The sequence below is a fragment of the Penicillium samsonianum genome, assembly GCF_028829775.1.
Source record: "Penicillium samsonianum strain IBT 33392 chromosome Unknown utg000007l_segment0_segment0, whole genome shotgun sequence".
Classification (NCBI taxonomy): Eukaryota; Fungi; Ascomycota; class Eurotiomycetes; order Eurotiales; family Aspergillaceae; genus Penicillium; species Penicillium samsonianum.
Window position 1 is genome coordinate 2,779,272 of NW_026643265.1, and position 12,061 is coordinate 2,791,332.

A 12,061-nucleotide genomic window follows, 5' to 3' on the forward strand; every position below is an offset into this window, starting at 1 on the left:
TATTGGGTTATTGGTTGGCTATTTTGCTGGTCTTCTTGTCTTCATCTTTCTACCAATATACCTGGTCTTGGTATTGGTTATCTGCCCTATTCTTTTGCAACCGCTTGGACTTTTCTAACCGACCAGAAATGCAACTTAAAAGACTCTGGAATTTGGTTAATGTTGAATATCATTTTGTGGTAGTAAACCTCCTTACATTGAATTGAACCTTAGTACCTAGGTAGGTATAGATGATCATGATCTCAGACACTCACGGAGCTACTACATGCCAAGTTAGGGCAAGCTTAGTTTCATACACCCACTGGCCACTGTCCCGGAAATCAAGAGCTTGACGCGTATCAAAGTGCATAATAAGTAATGATTGAAGATCCCTTCACGTGGGCATTTGACGAAACGCTAACACTGCGCTAACAATGCGCCCCGCCCGCTGCAATAACAGCCCCAACACCCGTATTTCTCAAGTGTTTTCTTTTATCTGTGCTTAGCTCGGTGTATTACCGTCATGTCTGGCCTCGAGATCATTGGTGTTGCAGCCAGTATCATACAGGTCGCAGACTTAGGCACTTCCCTATCCGTCAAACTGTTCTCCTTTTACCGACGAGTCAAAAATGCAAACGAAACTATACAGCTCCTGTCAAACGAGGTCGCACTTATCAGTGCCATTCTGCGTGAGCTGGGTGATAGCTTGAAAGGGGGGGAATCCTCTAAGCTCTGTTCAGATGAGGCCTTTCAAACACTGAAGTGTGTTCTAGAGCAATGTCGCGATGTGCTTCAACAGATCGAAAAAGTTGTCGATATCAATGATCAGTCTGGCAAAAGCCGTTTGCAACAGGTTACTGGGAAATTTAAGCTCGTTTTACTAGAACCGAGCCTAGATCCCCTGAAAGCCGACTTGGAAAGGCTCAAATCAACAATGCTGCTTCTGCTCAATGTTATTATGTTTGCTGGGAAGGTTCGCAAGTGAGTTTGAACTTGGATCTTGGACACGCTTTTTCTAAATGATTGATAGCCATGATATACCGAATAATCAAGAGCAGCGTGCTTTGATAGAGACACTATTACGAGACAAACAACTTGAAAAGAATGGCGAAAACTGTTCTCCGCCGAAATATCAACAGACTCAGCATATGCTCGACTCGAAAATGCCGGGAGAAGAACCCCCAAAACCAAATCCATTCCAAGAAGGCGAGTTCGCCGAGGTGAATGAGTATAACGCACTGATTCGGAAAATGTTGCATGAAATTGATTTCTGCAAATCAAAACTCGAGAACAGCCGCTGTTCAAGAATAAGAAAAGGTGTTCTGAGTATACATGACAGCGAGATTATTCGATTCCAACTCACTCATGGTCATTCTGTTCTCCGTCATTTTGACAAATCACTATTGATGTGCGTTCACGTTACTTTTCCTATATCGGCACATATGAGAATAATGTTGACGTTTTGATAGCGACGAGAACGACAGCTCGGAAAGTCCAAGGGTTCACACTGCCTTGCCTGTGGCCCTCCCGGATGATATTCATAACTTGCTGTCCAAGGAAGGTCCATCACAAACTGCAAACCAGCATCAATCGACCTCTATCGACGTATTGACGGTAAAACCGAAGAAATGGGTTCTCGTGACCTTGGATGGCTTGAACTTTCGTCTAGTCAACATATCCGATATTCCTTCAGTTGAGAATTTACGTGCAATGATCTGTCAAAATCTCGGGATTTCCGACTGGGCTAGTGCGCAAATCTCCCTCGCTGAGCCCGGTCAACCCGAACATGGAGAGCCCATGAGTGATGCCAACCTGGCATATTGTTGTCAGATAAAATCGGATTCTGGCGCTCCCTTGAAGCTGTTCGTGCGAGGAAATTCCCGATTCCACGGTCTAGGTTTGTCAATGGCGGAGGCGCCCTGGATGTATCCAACAGCAGCGCACGAACATGTCCTTAGCAAACCGCTAGGGGAAGAAGCCCTCTCGAGGATTGAAAATCCACCCAGACTACGTTCACCCGTATTGATCTCCCGACAAACGATGGGTAAAGCTTCCTCAGTCAAGACACCCCCTACCGACAACGTGCAGGAGTCCAGCAAGTTACAGAACTCTCTAAAATCGGGTTGGCTCTCTCGCAACGAGTCTGAACTACTCGAGATTGAGCGGAAGCACAAGGCACAATATCTCTCTGATAAGAAAAACGCTTATGGTGAGAGTAGCTATAAGCACACAGAGGTCATTGAAAACAAGCCCGGCTCACCGACTGCGCCGAACGAGTCAACGACCCCCAGCAGACCCGCCTCCCCGGGTCAAGGACCAGTTCACAGTGACTATCCTCGGGTCCAGTTAACGGTTCCAACACATGGCCTGGAATCTGAACTTGCCAATATGGACCGAACGAATAATGCCACCGGCGCATCACTGCCTGCTCCTTTCCCGTCATCTACCAACCGAGAGGATGCTATCTCGGAGCCTGACCAGTCTGCTGCACTTTATTCTCCTGTATCAGCCGCTTATTCTCCTGCCTCGCCCGCTTATTCCCCTATGTCACCCTCCTACTCTCCTACCTCACCCGCTTTTTCCCCTGTATCGCCCTCCTATTCTCCGGCGTCGCCATCTTATTCTCCTGTATCACCCTCAAACGGAAAGCTTGGTCGCTCTCCTGCGCTTTATTCTCTTCGGTCTCGAGAACAGTCTGGAGAAGAGTCTGATGAAGAAGCAGATGAAAACTCTCATACTGATCCTCCCTCGGCGATGAACAAACTGATCGCGCTACCAGAGAGCTTTGAAGACTTAATCTTGCGCTGGACCAAGCTTGGGCTGAATGAGATTGAAGCACTCTGAAACCTGTAGACAAATATATATGACTAGCTCAACTCGTTTCTAGAGCAAAAAAAAAAGAAATCCAGTCTGCTCGACCATTTGGCTGCTTCTGCGTCTTTTCTAGATCTGGTTTGTTGGGTTTCATTGATTTTTGCCATTTGTCCTATGGTACTAGAAGCACGCTTCCTTCGCATCCTGGCAGACCACATCCCGTGAAATTGGAAGTTCTGTGGATATAAAAAGGAAAGCCCCACCCGCCAGGGAAAGTCCGGTACATATAGTTGCATATGTAGAACAAGAATAGCAAGCCGCTTATGCGGCCTTGTGATGTCTTTTTGGTTAACCTTTTTAGATGTATTTTTTTCTTATAGATATTTTGTCCCACTTCTCAGTTTCATAGATAGACGGCAGAAAAAGGAAGGAAAGGTCTGATTTGTGATATCGACTTTTCCATGCATAACTTTTGATTAGCCCCACAAAGTCGTAGCTACGAAAAGCGATCTCGTTATTTTCTCACTTATTGCTTCGGTCTTTACTTTTTATTTTAGATAGACATGGTGTGGAATTTCCATGTTGCAGGTGGCATGGGACAGTGTATAAAGGGCTTCGTTACTGAAATCTGTTTAATTCATACTCATGACTCGGCTTTCAGCCACAAAAGTGTATCAAATAGAACAAGAGTAAACACAATCGCACGACACAAGAAGATACCCGTAGCATATACTGCATACAAACTGTCTTCGGAGAAAGTACGAACGGAATTCGCTGGTCCGCATGTGCCCTCGATGTTGTCCAACCTCAATTGTTCACCACCCTAAGGGTGTAGCTAGCTTCTCAGTCCGAATGGACGGTGTCCGGATTCCACTGGCAGCCGCAAGACACGCCACATTTGGACAACACAAGAATGATGATGTTCGTCAGTAGATACAGTAAAGCTCTGGCAAGGTAGAGCATTACAGCGCCGACCCGGGTGTTGGTCAATGGGTATGTTGCAACGAAGATGACATTGAGAGGCAGCAGTACAACTAGCGCAGGGATGATGAAGCAAGTGTGGAATATTAAGTCATCAATGATCGGGTGGCAAGTGGTGTTTTCGAATTCGGTAGGGAAATGCGGAGAAGGTTGTTGAGGGAGATCAGTTCGAGTCATTCGAAATCTGAAAGCGTACTTTGGTGCTTTCTTAGTGGATGAACTAGGTGCGGGTCGGAGTCCGTAGAGCGAAAATGAAACAGCAAGAAATGCAGGGAGGTTCTGCTCGGTGTTACCCGCAATGTTCGAGTCATCTGCAACAGGATTGTCGCCCACATTGCCAGCTCTCACTTCCCGGGTATCACCACCCGAGACAACGCGAGGGAGGAACGGTGTTTGACGTGTTTCACGATATGGCAAGCTAGAAAGGGATGAGCCACGCAAATCATGGTTCTTTGGGATGAAGGCTGACAGAGACTGCGTTCTTCTTGCAGGGATGTTGCATGGCGAGCTTTTTCGAGAGTTCGTGCGACCAGTGACCTTCCATTTGCGGTATTGTTTCTTTTGTCGATGCAAAGCAACATAATCCTGCCTTCTTTCGATCGAAGGTAGGGGACGACGTATCGCACGAGAAGGCGGAGACAGAGAGGCTGGAGGAGAAAACCGAACGCATCGCAGCAGTGAATCTGGATTGCCGAATTTCTTGAAGTTACCGGCATTTATGCCTGGCTGATGATTCGCCAGGGCAGTAACTGGGGGTTTGATCCATTGTCGGCGGCCAACGGAAAGGCGTCGCAACTTTGAGGGTTTGGGGGATTCGCTTCCATCGTCTTGACAAACAAAGCTTGCCTCTGGCGAATCTTGGAAGCAATCGAAATTGAATTCCCCGTCTGAGGTGCAGGACTCGTCCGTAGGTTCTCCATTTTATAGCAACGAAGGGACTCAGTAGATTCCTCCGTGCTCCCTCGTTCGCTATTTGATGCGGGCGTGTTTTGGGGATTCAAGGGTTCAGCAAGGCCATCAAGAGTGTGGTACTTATCCACAGCAACATCCAACTCAAGTCGAGGACATTTTCGGCTGGAATCGAAACCACGGAATGACTCGCGAAGTTCGAGGATTCGGTGAGCTTGCTTTGGGCTTGCCTCTGCTTCTGTCTGGTTGCCCGGCTGTCGTTCGTCGGTTCCATAAAGCCCGGTGAATGGCGCAAAGAGAGGTGAAAAGAAGCCATCAGTAGGTGAGTCCGTCATCGTCAGTCGAGTATCCACGATGCCGAGAGGGTCTGACTTGAGTGATTTGGCGAATGCCATGTCTGTACGGTCAGCTGAAGATGAAAGTCGATGGTCGTTGGAGATGAGACGGGCAAGTCATGTGCGCAACTTCCAAGCTTGGAAGGTGCGCTCCCACCTCTACCGCTTAGAATATAGACAGAAGAAATGATATAATAAACAAGTATAATTAGAGGGAAAGGGAGAATTGCTATAATTCTACAGGTTCATGGTTGGGGCGATAATGGTTATGTACATCAAGTCTATTTGACGTGAGCCTGCAGGGTCTCGAGAACCTGTTCGAGAAAAAGTCAGTATTTAACCAGTCTAGTAGTCACCGCGGGTTCATACCTCAAGCTCAATCTTGGCCTCGGCGATATCCTGCTCGCTGCCGCTGCCGCTGGCAATCTTCTGGGCCTCGGCGATCTGGGCGCGGATGGACTAGCAAGGAAGTTCCAGTTAGCTTGAGTCGCGACGTTGCGAAGAAAAATAACCTACGTCGGCGCTGAAATCCTCAAGGGCGAAGCCCTCGACAGCGTTAATGCTGAGCTGGGAGTCGGGCTGGACAACGGCGAAGCCACCGGACACTATACAACAATACCATTGTTAGTTGATTAATCCCAATTGACAAGAGACCAGATTTGCGGAATGTCTCAGGGCGCGAGGATCGGACGTACGGAAGTACTGCTTGGTGGCGCCGCTCTCCTCAAGGATCTCGACGAGACCGGGCTTGAGCTGCTCGATGGAGGGAACGTGGTTGGCGAGGACACCCATCTCACCGGAGGCGGCGGGGATGTTGACCTGGGTACTGTAATTGCGGAGGTTGGTCAGTATTTAGGAAAAGGGCGCAGGCACCGTCGACGCGGGCGCAAGTGGAAGCATAACATACACGCCAGTCGAGCGGTAGATGGTCTGTCGAGTAATTATCAAGTCAGTACTTAAGCAATGATGTTGGGATGCCGGCCGGAGTTCGTTCACGCACCTGGTGAGGCAGAGTCAGGGACAGCTTGATCTTGTCGGCGACGGCCTCAGCGTAACCACGGCGCTGGACGGGAGCACCGAGGAAAGAAGGGCGAGCCCGGAGGGCGGAGCGAGCGAAGCGGAAGGAGCTCATTTTGCAGTGGTGGATGACGTGCAAAGGCTGGATTATCCCTCTTGAAGTTGCGTTGCAAAGGTCGAAGTCGGAATGCCGGTTGTTCCCTAGCGGCTGGTCACGTGGCACGGGAATTCAACGGCCGGACTATGGCCAGCATGAGCTGTGTTGACTACGGTCATTCTACGCATATTTTTATGAGAACACAAGGAAAAAACATATTGTTTCAATTACTGCTCTATGCATTTTAGTATTTGTCCGTTTTGGAATCTAAATTCTTGCCAGAAGTCCGATTCCAAAGGTGAAATTTTGACGCCGAGAACAAGTTGGTCTGGAAATTCTCGCTGGTAATCGGACACAATGCATTGTATCTGTGTATTGGACTTGCTGCTGTCATGCGGCCTCCGAAAAAAAAAAAAATGTCTTGAAGATACCCCATAGACAGCACCCTGGAGTACTTAACTTGCAAATGGAGAAGTATATACATCACGTGATAAATATATCTAGGTCACGTGTGTTAAAGTGGCAGAACGAAGTGAGAAAAAGTCGCAGATTGAAGAACTGCCAAAAGCAAGCTAAAAAGACCCAGATTTTGAATTATCTGGAATAACCAAATGAAATACAATAGGATACACTACCGTATTGAAATATTATGACGTTGTCTAGGACAATCCTGCAAGTAACAAGCCATAAAGTGACGCTCTAGTATGTACACCGCCCGATAAGCGAGATCCCACAAACGGGACGAGCCCTAGCCGAGCCTCTTAGGCCTGACGTCCCTATTCCCACTCCTCTCCATCCATCACACCGTCAATCAGAGACAACATCCGACAAGATGGCCAGTACGTTTTTACCACGACCCTATGACCTTCGCCCTGCTGCAAGCTGGCGAGAGAAAAAAAAAAAAGGGCGATGGCGCTGACATGATTTTCACCCACAGAGTCCAAGAACGCGTCCCAGCACCACAACAGCCAGAAGGCTCACCGTAACGGGTACGTCTACCCTTGAACTCCCTCGATCACCCTACTGTTACACTTGCCCGACATTTTTCAATCGATTCAACGGACATGGTGGAAGAAGTGCCAGCGTGCGAATGGTTTTATCTGGTGTGATAATTTTGAGGTTACGACTTGAATATTCGCTCGGGCAATCTCTTCGAACTACTGCATTCGACCACCATCTGTCACACCATCTCAACCAGAACCGAATCGCTGATATATCTCCTCGAATAGTATCAAGAAGCCCAAGACCAACCGTTACCCTTCCCTCAACGGTGTTGACCCCAAGTTCCGCCGCAACCACCGTCACGCTCTCCACGGCACCATGAAGGCCCTTGTACGTTGACCACAACCCGAACCCAACACCCACCACCTATGACACGGAATACTGACCCATTGAATAGAAGGAGCGCAAGGAGGGCAAGCGTGAGATCGCATAGATTATGAACTCAGTCTTAAAAAAATGGGAAACATGAAATGCAACTCGAGCGTGCAAGAGGTCCAGAGAACATAACGTGTGTGACGATCAAGGACGGTCCGCTGTGTCGAATAGGCCTGGTTTTTGCTTATTCCTTGCGCGACGAACCTCGAGTTGTTTGATATCGAGAAATCAACAGGCTTAATTCGATGTGCACAGCGGTGCCAATTTCCCAAGCGGAATCTCTTCTGCTATATCCCTTTCTTTTTCCTTCCAGACTCGAGGGTCCGACTTCGTCTGTGTTGCGGCCCTTGAGCTTAGTCTCGCTCCCATTTCCCCAAACCCCCGTCCGGCATATGTGTGTACAGCTGCGTGCTTTTCTCATGCGCGATTGCTGAAGGATTTTTTCTTAACGTGCCAAGAATAACCCCCAAGTCCCCGATTGCTATATATCCTGTCTTGATTCTTCTCGATCGAGACAGGGTTCATGGTCAGGGGGCCTACATTCCGTAAACAGTAACAGTCGTTTTTATACTTGGCCTTGTTCGAATCAATTCATTTTACGTCTACATTTGCTTTCACATTCATGATATTCATATTAGCGTATCACTTCTAGACACACTACAGATATTGCATAGTTACATAAAGGTCATACCTTCCAAACAACCAATCTTTTATCAAACCCACCACTGACAACCCATTCCTCCCAGACCGGGTCACCCTCTTCCTGAGGTACAGCGACATACCCCGACCAAACGGTCCTCACCTTAGAGCCGGATTCATGACCACCCTTCAACGTAGCAATGATCTTCCCGGTCTTCGCCTCGATGCCACGAACCACACCATCATCTCCATTGACCCAGACCCCAGACCCATTAGGCCGCCATGCCACCTGCGGTGTGGAGTAAGCAGTTTGCGGCGCGAAGGTGTTTGCCTGCACGAGGATAGCAGCATCCTCGCGGTTCTGCAATTCCAGTGTTGCCAGTGCTTGAGACGCCTGTGTCACCGGGTCCTCTGAAGCGGGCGCTGTCTTCGTTGCAGGGAATAGCAGACGCACGATGATCACTTTCAGATGGGGTAATGTCGACGTCGCTACGGCCAAGAGGCCTGGGTCGTGTGGACTGAGCGCCATATGGGCCGGCGAGAACACAACCCAGGTATTTGAATGGGGGGCCAGGTTCTGCTGTCCAAGGAGGCGAGCTTCTCGTGGGGACTTCTCCGCAGCGGTTCCATCATTTTCATTAGTATCAGTTTCTTCCGATGCTGCTTTTACCTGGTAGTAGTAGATATAAGTCGAGTCTCTGCGCGAGACGAGGAGGAGCAGCTCGTTGGTGTCCACATGTGGGACAAACAGCAGTGATTCCGGGTTTGAAACGAGCTTAATGTATGTGACGGGCTCGCCAATCTTGAGAGCTGGTGCGTCTGCTTCTTCGGGGATATTGAGGCAATATAAGAAAACACACTCGTCCCACCCGGCGGTGGCAACCCACCACTTGCAAGGATCGGCCTTGTCTTCGTAGGCTACCACCTTCACCACGTACTTTGCATGATCCTTCCTGCTGTCCAGCGTTTGAGATCCATGCTGGAGGAGCAGCTGTCCGGACATGTTGGTCATGAGGATGTACCGGCCCTGAAGGATCGAGATCAATGATAGAATGGGTGAATCAGAAAGGCCCGAGAATGATTTGATAGCCGTATTGCCTTCTGCTGTCTCGAGTAAATGGACTTGTCTGTCTGCACCCGTGGAGACGACATAAGACTGCGCTGATGCAGCCTCTGCGGCGGCTTCATCGGCATAGCCGCGGGGTTTCTGCCATTGCTCTACCGACGCAGCAAGGATATTTGATGATGTCGGTGTCTGAATGAGAGCAGGTCTTGATGGTGCTAGATGTCTGTCAGAAAACAGAACGAAAGCAATTACAGATAAAGCTTGACATGTAAAGCCGAGTCCCCATGACTTTTGACTGCCATGCCAGAGGGATAAAACTCACCTGGCTCGCTCCATAAAGCTGACTGTTGATGACCCTTGCCATATCTTTCAAAATTCACGGTTTGATCATAGGTGTTCTTCTCTTCGAGCAAGCTTTGGATGGTCCAGTTGTTGGTGTCATCGCCCGAGGTCTGCCCCACGTCGGGAGCAAGGTCAGCCTCGCGGAGAAAAGCCTTCAGTGTCTCGGAATAGTCATTGTTGCGCAGGAACCGAGCAACGATAGCACTTGATAGTGCATCTATTGTTTTGGAGGGAGCCATTCTTGTATCTGATGCCTCGGAGAGATTTCGGTTGGGGAGAGGTTAGTCGCGGCGCACGACATGTTTGTATAGATCTTCCAATTACGACTCCTAGACGAATGTTGGTTTGGTTTACATATTACATTCAGTTATTATTCGGAGATTACAGAACAATTTAGGTGTTCCACCCTTCAGCAGAGCAGAGTATGTGTCATTATAAAAATTTTATCAGACAATCAATTTCCCCATTCGCGAAACGCCGGATATCCATCATGCTCCCGTGAAGCCCCCTAACATCAAGCAAATGCACAAGTTCACGCCCTATCGCTTAGTCTATTCAGCTGAACATATCCTCAGCCCGACGCCGACGACCGCCGCGTCCCTCTAGTGTCTCAGAAAACAATTCCTTGCCAGCGTTGGTGTTATTGTCGGTGTCACTGTCGAACTTGGAAGGGAAAAGCTCGCGCACCGACGCACCCCTGCCTTTAATCGACATGCCGTTCGATGCGCCGCCCCGGATGGCAAATCCTTGGTCCTCGGTGGCTGTGGCTGCTCCACGAATGCGGGCGCCATTGTTGGTGGAATCAGGGAAGAGCTCAATATTGCTGTGGCGTCTGTGTTCAGATGTGCCTGGGATAGAAGAAGCGTCGAATGCATCTGACCGGCGATGATGACTAGGCTTGCTAGGCAACAACTCCTTCTTGATGTAGCTGGATGTGGGCTTGTTTGGGAAAAGCTCGCGGTTTCCTGACTCGCTCTCGCCCGCGCCCGCGCTTGGGAAAAGCTCTCTATCCTTGTTCTTACGACCTCGAGGCGACCTTTCACGGAACCGCCTGCTATTATCACGACCACCTCGATCGACTCGAAGTTCTTCCTCCAGCGTGTCTCGTCCCGGAGACGCACTGCGATTTCGGAGACGTCCGCTTGATCGGCCCTCGTCCTCTGGGAACAGGTCCCTCTGGCCACGACCTCTGGGTTTTCCCCGAGCGCGCTCGGGTTCAGAGCCAACATTATCATCGTACATGTCGGCGTTGAAGTGGTCGTCCTCGTCGCGGTCTCGGCGGCGTCGGTGCTCCCGGTCATCGAATCTGCGCCGCCTGTAATCGCCATCGCCTGTGTCATCGCTGCGTCTCCTATCCGCAAACTCTTGACGCAGGCGTTCTCGAGGATCGTGCTCGGGGTGCATGAGATAGAAGCGACTCTTCTCATGAGCACGCGCTTGCTTGCGGTCCGACTTGACAGCCGATCGCACTTGGAGGACGGAATCAGGGTGGGAGGAGGGAAGTTTCGCCGATCGGAGACGCAGAGGTGGCAAGCCAGACGCGTCTTCTTCCTCGGCGACTTGGGTGAGAGCTGTGAGAGCTTGGAGGCCAATCTCGGCGTCGGAGAAGATGATATTGGCGGATGTGTCATCGATCCATTCAACGCGCACTGGTTCCTGTCCAGAGCAGTCGCGAGCATATTGTTTGATATTTTCTGTGGTCATTTCATCGACGCCGCGAACATGCACTTTTTCGTAGACCGCTTCATCGGTGAGAGGGTCGACGGTGGTTTCTAAGTTGGAAGTTGTTTCCTAGCACTCGACACATGTTAGTCGACAATCGATTACGACTATAAAGACAAAAGAAAACACTCACCACCTGAATTGACTCCGGCTCCGGCTCTGGTCCTAGGTCAAGGTCCATGTCGATGTCCATGTCCGCGGTAGGAGCTGAGGCGGCCCCGCTGAATGCCATGATTTGGGCTTCGCTGGATGAATCAAAGGTTCAAATCAGATCTCAGCTATCAGTTCGAATGGAATTGACAATTGAGGGGATAGGACTGAGCAATGCAAGGTGAAAACCGTGCCCGCTGGTAGCTTGACTCTCTGTCCTGATAAGGAATAGCGTTCTTTTTCCGGGGAACACCAGACATCCGGCATCAACTTCGAACGTCCCAACGTCTAAACAGCTATTATTGTTGAACGCTGAGCCTGAGGACGAATTGTGAAGGGATTAAAGGTTGTTTTCTTTGACAGCTTATGGATATTTAAATATTTAAACAAAGAAGAAGGGCTAGAAGGACAGAAATAGTAACATGGTCTCTCGGGCACCCCGCCATCAACGTATGTCTCATAGGCACGGAAGTGCTGTATGGGCTTACAACAGGCACTAGAAAAGCCCAATTGAGGGGGACAACGGGAGACATATTTTGACTGTGGCAACAGATTAAACACATACCAGTGCAAGAAGGTGGGAGACATCATCCAATGAAGCTGTTAGACCATCCATGATCCGAATGATAGCCA

General features: G+C 49.4%; 6 protein-coding genes across 6 annotated transcripts; 2 read left to right on the plus strand and 4 right to left on the minus strand.

Moving 5' to 3' along the window:
• Positions 1-502: 502 nt before the first annotated feature.
• Positions 503-2,823, plus strand: N7471_011934 (uncharacterized protein; the record flags this gene model as incomplete). The annotated part of the gene is made up of 3 exons (XM_057284653.1): positions 503-960; positions 1,010-1,387; positions 1,449-2,823. 3 exons carry the CDS (start codon positions 503-505, stop codon positions 2,821-2,823), a joined length of 2,211 nt encoding a protein of 736 aa, XP_057130919.1.
• An 813-nt stretch (positions 2,824-3,636) lies between these two features.
• Positions 3,637-5,078, minus strand: N7471_011935 (uncharacterized protein; the record flags this gene model as incomplete). Its single annotated transcript, XM_057284654.1, has 2 exons — positions 3,637-4,622; positions 4,676-5,078. 2 exons carry the CDS (start codon positions 5,076-5,078, stop codon positions 3,637-3,639), a joined length of 1,389 nt encoding a protein of 462 aa, XP_057130920.1.
• A 221-nt stretch (positions 5,079-5,299) lies between these two features.
• Positions 5,300-6,150, minus strand: N7471_011936 (F1F0 ATP synthase subunit delta; the record flags this gene model as incomplete). Its single annotated transcript, XM_057284655.1, has 6 exons — positions 5,300-5,332; positions 5,388-5,477; positions 5,535-5,623; positions 5,714-5,844; positions 5,926-5,948; positions 6,019-6,150. 6 exons carry the CDS (start codon positions 6,148-6,150, stop codon positions 5,300-5,302), a joined length of 498 nt encoding a protein of 165 aa, XP_057130921.1.
• Positions 6,151-6,878: 728 nt separating this feature from the next.
• On the plus strand, positions 6,879-8,085 carry N7471_011937 (60S ribosomal protein eL29). Its single transcript, XM_057284656.1, has 4 exons — positions 6,879-6,971; positions 7,070-7,121; positions 7,362-7,464; positions 7,532-8,085. Exons 1-4 carry the CDS (start codon positions 6,965-6,967, stop codon positions 7,565-7,567), a joined length of 198 nt encoding a protein of 65 aa, XP_057130922.1. The 5' UTR covers positions 6,879-6,964; the 3' UTR covers positions 7,568-8,085.
• Positions 8,086-8,194: 109 nt separating this feature from the next.
• N7471_011938 (uncharacterized protein) lies at positions 8,195-9,795 on the minus strand (the record flags this gene model as incomplete). Its single annotated transcript, XM_057284657.1, has 2 exons — positions 8,195-9,429; positions 9,537-9,795. The coding sequence occupies 2 exons, from the start codon at positions 9,793-9,795 to the stop codon at positions 8,195-8,197; spliced, it is 1,494 nt and encodes a 497-aa protein (XP_057130923.1).
• Positions 9,796-10,031: 236 nt separating this feature from the next.
• N7471_011939 (NCBP3 domain-containing protein) lies at positions 10,032-11,587 on the minus strand. The gene is made up of 2 exons (XM_057284658.1): positions 11,412-11,587; positions 10,032-11,347 (listed from the first exon to the last, which is right to left on the minus strand). The coding sequence occupies exons 1-2, from the start codon at positions 11,508-11,510 to the stop codon at positions 10,112-10,114; spliced, it is 1,335 nt and encodes a 444-aa protein (XP_057130924.1). The 5' UTR covers positions 11,511-11,587; the 3' UTR covers positions 10,032-10,111.
• Between the last annotated feature and the right edge of the window lie 474 nt (positions 11,588-12,061).